A 10,062-nucleotide genomic window follows, 5' to 3' on the forward strand; every position below is an offset into this window, starting at 1 on the left:
GTCTGCAGGAATCAGACTGTTCTAATAGCTGCTTTGACCCTGCAGTCCGCTATGGTAACCACACTCACCCTGACCTTGGCAGTTTAGCAAGGCAGCTTGGCCCCTGCCACACTGGGGTTTAATTACCCCCTTTGCATTTAAGTTTCCCAATTCGATGACTGCAGTTCCTACTATGAGGCTTGGCCTACAGAGAAGAGTGATCACAGAGCTTTTCAAGGATGCTGGGCCTCCCCTCACAAATTTATTTCTCACAGTGTTGTTGAAAATTGTGTCTTCTGATTACTCTCAGTGTGGGTGAGTAGGTCTTATATGATGGATCCACTCTCCCTATGCTTTTAATCCTTTCCACTACATTAAATCAAGGCAGGTCCAGCCTGTCCACCTTTTGGTCCATGTGTCAGCCAACCCAACACACTGTTAGAACCCTTTCTGATTCCCCAAGCTTCAACATTAAATGAAGAATCTCTGCTTAGTGAGCCCGGAACAACAAAAAAATTTAACTTAATACAACTTTATGTTCTTTTTACCATCGTTTCACACCCTTAGTATCCATTCCTACACCTGTTACCCAGATTTCTGTCTGTATGAATTAAAAAACTCTAGTAATTCTTTTGGAGTGTAGCACACATCGTCCTGGGTCATACTTTGAACCTCAACTTTAGGGGCCAGCTGAGATTTGAGTTTGGTTATAGGGCTAGGAGCAGAGAGAGATGAGAAATGGGGTAGAGGTAAAGGGTTTCTCAGGAGAATTAAAATTGTCTTGCATAGCAGCTGCCTCAGAGGAGGCTATCTCTAGTTGCTTAGACAGTGCAGAGCTGATCCTCCCAGAGGGTGGAGATGAAGTAGAGAAGGAGATACCACTGGGGACAAGGAGGCCACTTCCACTAGAAAAGAAGATTCATCAGAATTTAGGAGCTCCATGTCCCAAATTTGATCAGCGACTTTCTACACAACCGCCATCCCAACTTACAGAATCTCATCAATGCTTCACTTTAACAGTAGACACTTCGTGAAGCTTGGAGTTCAACTTGCATTGTAATTAAACCAGTGTCAACCTGAGATTCTGCATTTGGTGTTAAGCAATCTCAGCCCTACAGTACAGGAGATAAGGGTCTCCTTCAGGGCACACATAGAAGTTTTAGGTCATTTATGCAGTGCTTGAGCCACATAACACCCTTACAGACAAACCTAGAAATAATGTTTAACCAGATACCTGGGCATCCCACGACCCAGCCATATTGACACACAAAACTAACCATCACACCTGCCTAAAGCCACATAGCTGGCAAATTTGGGGGCCCAGATTTGCAATCAGAAAATCCATTTCCAGAAACAAGTTTTACCCACTAAGTTGTAGTATCTAGGGATTATAGGCAGGATATCCTCAAATTCCAAGATAGATAAGACAGAGAGTTAAAAAGAGCAGAAACACTTTTACCACTTCATTCTTCTCACCAAAAAAAAAATCTACTCCCAAATATTAATAGCAACTTCTTTCTGTGTCACTGAAGATTTCATTATACCATTGATAGATTTCAGTGCTTCCCCTCCTGGGGGAGGATATCAAATGGCAGAGGTATACCTTGAGCTCCACTAAAGTACCAGTCCTCATTCTTAACATTGACAAATGAGTGTGTCCAGATATATTTTATCTTATTTGTTAATAACTATAATAAAAACCCAAACTCCCAATGATATAATTTTTAATGTGTCATTTAGAACTGAACAAAATTTAGTCCTGTAATAATATATATCATATTTTCTTGCTTTACTATATGCTTTTGTGAGTTCTGAAGAAAGATGTGAAATTAAAGCTAATGGAGCTGAGTGTGGGAGTGCACTGGCTTTTCACATGTGAACATCTCTGTATTTCAGAACATTAAAATATATTTCTTTAAAATTAGATTTAATAGAATTAGTAAACAAAACAAGCACTCAATTCCTCAAGTTTTATTTTTAAATCATCTACTTTAAATATAAATTATACAAATATTTCTTATTTTATAAAACTAGACATTCAGAGTTTTAGTACCATTTACTCTACAGTTGGTCAAGATCACAAAGGTAAAATTCATTTTTTTCAAGTATGATGGTTTCCAGATTTTTGAAACAGGGGAGTCGTTCTTCAAATGATCTATTTAGAAATTAACATATCCATAACAGATTTGAAGGCAAGATGGAAAAGGTGGAAACAAGTTCTGAAGCCAGGATGGGTAGCTGAGGAGGAGAGAGTTTAAGGAAGAACTGGGGAGTGGAGGTCCGGAGATCCACCCATTCAGCCATGCTATTCAGACAACTTCTTAGGCAACTTTTGGAGCACCATAGACCACAATTTAAAAGAGATTATCCAACATAATTTAGTGTAATTTAGATCATAAAATTATTATCATTTTTAAATCTTGTCAGTTTATTAAAGTTATAGCTCTAATTAATATTTTAACTATATTTTATTTTAAAATGTGATATTACATAATATACATATACATATTATTAAATGTTACATCTCATTTTATATGTTGAACTTGAATTTTTAATTTTCAAAAGTGGTATACAGCATCCTGAGGCACTTATATTTTTGTCTCTGCTTGTGGCTAATATTTATCTCTTTACCATATCTGTCAAAATGAAAATTTAGATTTTACAGCAAAAAATTAAAGTAAATTATATGTACTGGACTTTAAATATAGTTGTCTGACACAACACTTAAGATGGCCAGCTTTACTCTTTTAAACTGTAGTTTGGAATTATCTTTGAGCATTGATGAATTTCTTTTTGATTTTCTCTTATTTTCAGATCAACAAAATGACTGTAATAAATCCTGATCCTGCCTTTGGTCTGGATATTTAGTAGCTCTGTATTTGTTTTCTTTGATAGCAACATGCATTAATATTTATAACCATTTTCCTTTGCAGCATCTCCCAGATGGCTCTGCGCCCAGTGCACATGTTGAATTTTATCTTTTACCATATCCCAGTGAAGTTCGTAGGAGGAAAACAAAATCTGTTCCAAAATGTACAGACCCCACTTACAATGAAATTGTAAGTATGAGTCATCTTTTGTCCAGTCATTTTGTATTTTTCTTACCTTTTTTCAGCTTAACAACCAAATATGGAAAATTTGCAGTAATTGGCAGCATTATTTCATGAAGGAAAGATATTTTCCGAAATAGTCGCAGTATGCTTATCACTCTTCTAGATGCTATGGGCACTGGAAAATACAGATACTGCTTTCAAAGCTCTTATAAACCAATTTGCAAGTTGTGGCTAACCTCCAGCAAGAGCCCAAGACTTGTTTTGCATACTAACATTATTCCTGACTTCATCTTATTTTCTCTAACCTTATTCTCCTTTACCTGATTTTCCTTACCTAATAATTTTATCATATACTACCTTGGGTATAACAGTAAATCTCATAAAATCCCTTTTGAAAAACTAAAAAATAAATACAAAATACAAATGGAAGTTAATGTATATTATAAATAGCTCTCTAATTTATTTGTAATGTGCAATTTGAACATTCAACTCCCTAACTTCTTTCTAAGGCAAGCCTCTACATTTATTCTCTTGATTCCATCCTTTCCCATCTCCTCTGCACCTTGCTCAGCTCCTTATTTGTGTTCCTTTTCTTATGGCTGTCTCATCCACAGGATCCTGCACTCAGAAATACTAAAAAACAAAAACAAAAACTCCCCAACTCAGGCTTGCTAAGCAAATTTTCTTTCCCTCCCTATCACCTCCAAACTTTTCCAAAATTAATCTACATGACCTGCTTTCCCTTCATCTCTCCCTTTCACCCTTGAATGCTTTGCAGTGTGGATTCTGACCTTTATTGATAGGAGTCTATTGATGCCCCTTGAATAAAGTACTAACTGCCAAATCCAAAGAGCCCTCAGGCTCTCGTGCCTGGATCAGTTATACAGCAGCACTACTGTCCACACCCCCATTCCTGAAATCTCCCTTTCGCTTTTTGAGTTGTACCTTTTCTTAATTCTCTTCCGTTTTCACTAACTACTTTCTCATTTTCCTTCATTGTTATTCTTTCTCTTAAAATATTATTGTTTGCTGAAGTCACATGATCCACCCTCATCTCCTCTTCCTGTACATACTCCCACAATTATCTTATGGATCCACAAAGTTTTATCTATCACCTATAGGTAGGTTGCATCTGAATTGACTCCTAAAACCCTGGTTTCTGTCTCAAGCTTTTTTTTTTTTTTTTTTTTTTTGAGATGGAGCCCCTCACTCTGTGTCAAGCAGGCTGGAGTGTAGTGGTGCAATCTCAGCTCACCACAACCTCCACTTCCCAGGTTCAAGCAATTCTCCTGTTTCAGCCACCCAAGTAGCTGGGATTACAAGCTCCCACCACCACATCCGGCTAATTTTTGTATTTTTAGCAGAGACGGGGTTTTGCCATGTTGGTCAGGCTGGTCTCAAACTCCTGACCTCAGGTGATCTACCCGCCTCAGCCTCCCAAAATGCTGGGATTACAGGCGTGAGCTACCACACCCAGCCTCTCTTGCACTTCTACCTGATTACTGGAGAGCTCCATCTGAATGTCTCATAGGCACTTTTAGATCAGGTTTTCCTGCATTCATTCTTTCTTTTATAGATGGTACCTTTGGTGTCAAAACTAAGAAACTCTTTGCCTAGCACTGAGTCTCAAAGATTTTCTCTTACATTTTTTTCCAAAAATTGTATAGCTTTACATTTTACATTTAAGTACATTATCCATTTTGAGTTAAATTTTTAATAAAATGTGATGTTTAAGTCAAGGCTCTTTATTTGCCCACTGTGGATACCAATTATTCCAGCACTATTTGTTGAAAAGGCAATTTTTCCTCCACTGAATTTCTTTTGTACCTTTGTCAAAAATCAGTGGGGAATATTTGTGTTCTTATACTCTTTTCGTTGCCCCATACTTAGCCATATTTTCAATCACACCATACAGCTTGTCATTCCCTGACAGGACGTTAGGATTTTGTGATAGAACTCATGCCACCATTCACCTCTCTCTGCCCTTCTCTGCCTGCTTTGAGACTGACCTCAGATGTGAACTCTGTGAACACTGTCACCTCGTGGACTCACACCACATTTATAATCCTTTCTTCAGTCCTACACAGTTTTTCTTCTAGTATATCATAAACTTCTCCAGGGCGGGGTAAATGTCTTATCCTTTTAATATTTTTAACACTTAGTTACCTCTAAAAAGATGTTTAATAAATATTCGGGGCAGTTTTATATGTGACACTTTTTGTGTGTGTGTGTATGTGTAAAATGCAAATACATGTATATACTGCATCTATAGAAAGAGATTCTCTAAACTAGTAAGGAAAAATATTTTCACACTATTATTTGTCATGATGTCAACAGTGAGAAGTGTACACCTCCCAACAATATATCACTGTTTCTTTTCATACTTTTTGAGTACAAGTCTCCATGCCTCACTATCAAGAAACTTCTCAGAACCTGTGCGAGGCGTGAGCATTTTCAGTATAAGAAAACATGTAATAACAAGAAACCACTAACAATTCAGAATAATTTAAATAAACTTGTGTTTTATTTCAAGCTTTACGCATTATAAGAAAACAGTAGTAAATATATATTCTTGGAAGATTATAATTCTTGGTGTGCATATAACTTTTCTGAGGGCTTGCAATAATCTAGGTCCTCACACATCCATACCCCACTGATTAAAAATCACTACAAATCTTTCTCAATTGATCTATACTTGTCGCATGAATAGACACTTTATACTCTGGACACATTTTAAATTGCTTCAAAAACCACGGCCCATGCATAGCCAATTCTAATCAGAACATAGTCCAATCAAGCAGAAATTTGAAGTAGTGTGTGCATAAGTGACGATTTTAGTAGTGTAGGCATTAGGACAGTAAGAGGTTTCTACATCATATAAACAATTCTAGCAACGAAGCTGGTTGAATTCCAAGAGCCAAAAGGAAAAAAAGGCCACAATGGCTAATTTAATTTTCTTCAGTCTGTGTCTGTATCAACACAACAAGAATATTTATAAGAAATGCAAAGAAGCACACTAGATTTTAACTCTGATTTTACTTTCTCTTGCCCTCAGTAGTGATGTAGGACCCCATCTTTGTGTCAAATTCCTCAGTCTCTTGTGTGCAACCTCAAGAACACCTTAGTAGATGTCTTTACCAATAAACCCAGTGCTGACTAGAAAGCCCAGTGAGTTATCACAGGGCATCTACCTTGTTTTAAACTTTTCCTCCGCTTCCGTCGCCTCGCCGAGTACTGCTGCATCAACCACTCACCACAACTGGGATTTCTCAAACTGTAAAAGCCGTGTACTGTTCTGTGAAGTGGGAGAGGATGACCTCACTCTCCTCTTTATATAAATCTCTTAGAGGAGTACAAAGAAGATATTACATTGCATACCAATGTCTTGCAAAGCCTTTTGTGAAAATAGTTCTTTTTATTTTTATTCCTATCCTCCTTTCTCTTTAATATCCAGAGATGAGAAAGGCTGGGTCGGGGACACAGACAAGTGACAGAGTCTCCACCCTTCACATACTGAGGCTTTGATGCAGGGCCAAGCTTGTCTATTTGACCCTTTGCAGAGTGAGCCCCATTAGGCTTCATCAGCAGTCTCCCTGAAAACCTCTGTCATTTACAAATCCCAGTGATAGGCACGGCTGGTCTCAAGATGGGGCTGGGGCTGGGGGTGTGAGTGCTCAGGGAACTGCCATACAGCTTGAAGAAGCAGAGCTGAGATTCCGGGCTCCAAAGCCTCTTTCCACGCCATTACTTTTGCCATCTTGTTAAAAACTATCATTTTTGCCGGGCGCGGTGGCTCAAGCCTGTAATCCCAGCACTTTGGGAGGCGGAGACGGGCGGATCACAAGGTCAGGAAATCGAGACCATCCTGGCTAACACGGTGAAACCCCTCTCTACTAAAAAATACAAAAAACTAGCCGGGCGAGGTAGCGGGCACCTATAGTCCCAGCTACTCGGGAGGCTGAGGCAGGAGAATGGCGTAAACCCGGGAGGCGGAGCTTGCAGTGAGCTGAGATCCGGCCACTGAACTCCAATTTGGGTGACAGAGCGAGACTCCGTCTCAAAAAAAAAAAAAAAGAAAAAGAAAAAACATCATTTTTCTCACAATTCATTAGAAATACAGAATTTCTACCCTATGACAAAATTACATGCTTATAATCAATATATTTTGTATATTATAATCTTTTCTTATATATTATTCTGTTGTAAGGTATAAAGGGAAAATTAGAACAGAACAGGAACATTCTATGCATTTTACATGCCTTAAAATATCCTGCAGAATATAAAGTGATTACTTAGCACAATGCCAGGTATATGGCACACTCAGTAAGCTATAGTTATTGTTATCTGTGTTATCATCTTATTGCAACTTCAACGTGATGAAAATTGTATTTGTAAGTGAAGACAATGTGACCCAGAAGTCACACAACTATATATCAAGCCCAGAACTGCCTGATTCCAAAGCTCATGGTTACCGCACTACACTATGCTGTGTTATTCCTACCTGTCTCCACCCACGGAGTACTCCTGTTCTCACTTTTGAACTCTTTCTTTCATTATCCTGCCTCCTCTACCACTTCCCACAAGCACTAGAGACACTTCAGTTCCTATCTTCTTGTTCTCTCATTTCAGTCATGAAAATGCACGTTAGAATTATTTACTAGACCCTTATGCCAACTAATGTTCAGTACATTCTTGGAATGTTCCGTATATGTTAATAGATATGAATTACCTTAAGTGTTTTCTATTAGACATAATAATTCCAAACCCACACATTTAGTTATTTGTCAGAAGGTAGTAAAGACTTAGCTCATGCCTATAGGTAAAAATTATTAGAAAGAGAAATTAAAAGAGCTCTTTATTTTTGGTTCTGAGTATGTACCAGAACCATTTTTTTTTTTTTGGTTCTGAATATGCAGAATGTATATTAAATCCCTTGATGAAAGGTCTCAAAGAATATAATCATCTCTGTACTTCGCTAACATTAGCCACTAATTATTCTTTGCTCAGTTAAAAAGAGTACTTACTATTTAACATTATGGATGCGCCAAAGCAATTAGAATAAATATTTATCATCTATAATGTGCAATGATTGTATGTTTATAAAACTTCAGTCACTTTTAAGAAAGTAACATTTCTTAATAAAACCGAGGGAAAAAAATATATTAAGTAATAAAAAACTCTGGAAGTTCAAATGTTTGTATTTTAACCAGGAAAGCAATTAATTCCTAAAGTCACTTCCTGAAGCTTTTCGCTTGCTAAATACCGGGGAGACTCAATTCTGTCTGCAAAGGTTTTCTCCAGTCAATTGATGCAAAATATTAAGAAACAACTGTTCCTTTTTGTGTATTTGATGGATCTTTTTCAATTATAATTTATTGGTGTCTAATATGTTCCAGACTTTGTAGCAAGCCTTACATTCATTATCTCATTTCTTCCTCCCTATAATGCTAAAAGGTAAGGATTATTATCATCATTATGCAAATGAGAAAGCACACAGTTGACAACAGATTCATGAAAATATAAATTATTGATATGTTTTTTAAAAACTTACAATTTATGACTTATTCATACAATTCACAGAGTCCTTAGCCAGACGTCCCCATTTTTCTGCATCATATACAGTCACACTTTGAGGGTTCCTTTCTCTGTTTTCTCTGTAAAATAAGAGAGGAGTTCATCAGCTGAACATGATGCAGGAAGAAAAATGGAGAATAGTTCAGACAGTTCAAAATAGCCACTTAGAGAAAAGGAAAAGGATTTTACTCGGAAGTCCTGGAAAGATTTCCAGGCAGCATTGGGTGTCCAGTTGTTAAAAACATGAATTACAGTGGTAGGGTTCTGAGATTTTTTTAAGGTAACTCTTAAAATCCTTTATTATCCCAGGAAAACTCAATAGGTGAAATGGAATAATGTGAATGAGCAACATTAGAAAACTAAACCATAATCTCCTGTATGGAATGAGAGTAGAGGTAGCCAAGAGCACACACATGGATCGGGGTAGACCGCATTCGCATATCAGATTGTATCTCATGCCCTTTGATTGAACTTATTTACTTACTAAGTGAATCATTATTCAGAGCCACTAGCAGATTGATCTGGAACTGAATTTCACTGATAATGTAATGAAAGGTAGGCCTATGCTGTGCAAAGTACTGGAAACTGAATCCGTGCCCACAGGGGAGGCCGCCCAGTGAACTCAGAGGGCTGCCCTCTGAAGTCGTCTCCTCTGCTTCTTGTTGGCATATATTGAGAAAGTTTCTATCTTGTGACTTGCCTGTAAAAAGCAAGCAAGTTTGTAGCAGTATATGAAATTCCTTTTCTAAATGTGTTCTAAGACATTTCCCTGGTAACCATGCCAGATTTCCACTCAGCTCTCTCCTCCTTTCATGATAAATAAATAATTTCTTTGCAGTAATATACCTTTACGTTGCTTTACCACTGCGGGCTGCCGATGGACCTGTAACTTACTTCCTGCACGTTATGAAAGGACAGCTGAACAGATCCCTTTTGAAAAAAAAAAAAGTCACAAAAAAAGAACAAGACATGAAACTGTATATAAAGCATAATTACAAGTCAGATTCTGAATCAGTGATTATATATAGAAAACAAAAAGAACATCAAAATGTTAACTGTAATTATCTCCCAATGGTGAAAATTCCAATTATTTTCTTCCTTTTTGGTATTTTTTGTTTGTTTGTTTCATACAGATTTTATTTAATGAACATGTATTTTCATAATTTAAAAATTAGCAATTTTGAATAAATAACCATAGTATTACTTCTGCACATGTACAAGAAAATATCATTGTGCTGCATTTAAGTAGCAAAGGGAAATAATAGAAATTGGTCTCTTTTATGGTCACAAAGATGGGAAGCATAAAGACTGGGGATTCCAAAAGAGGGAAGAAGGAAGAAGGAGACCAAGGGTGGAAAAACTACCTATTGGGGGCTATGTTCACTACTTGGGTAACGTGATCATTAGAAGCCCAAACCACAGCATCACGCAATATACCCCTGGTACAAACCTGCAC

General features: G+C 37.3%; 1 protein-coding gene across 3 annotated transcripts in view; it reads left to right on the forward strand.

Annotated features, from left to right (window-relative positions):
* PIK3C2G (phosphatidylinositol-4-phosphate 3-kinase, catalytic subunit type 2 gamma) overlaps nt 1–10,062 on the forward strand; it is a 415,055-nt gene that overhangs the window by 400,244 nt on the left and 4,749 nt on the right. For all 3 annotated transcript variants that reach the window (XM_011975453.1, XM_011975454.1, XM_011975455.1), the window contains one exon: nt 2,913–3,038. In XM_011975453.1, the coding sequence (XP_011830843.1) occupies nt 2,913–3,038 (126 nt within the window). The remainder of the gene's footprint in view (nt 1–2,912; nt 3,039–10,062) is intronic.

The sequence above is a fragment of the Mandrillus leucophaeus genome, unplaced genomic scaffold, assembly GCF_000951045.1.
Source record: "Mandrillus leucophaeus isolate KB7577 unplaced genomic scaffold, Mleu.le_1.0 Scaffold156, whole genome shotgun sequence".
NCBI classification, from domain to species: Eukaryota; Metazoa; Chordata; class Mammalia; order Primates; family Cercopithecidae; genus Mandrillus; species Mandrillus leucophaeus.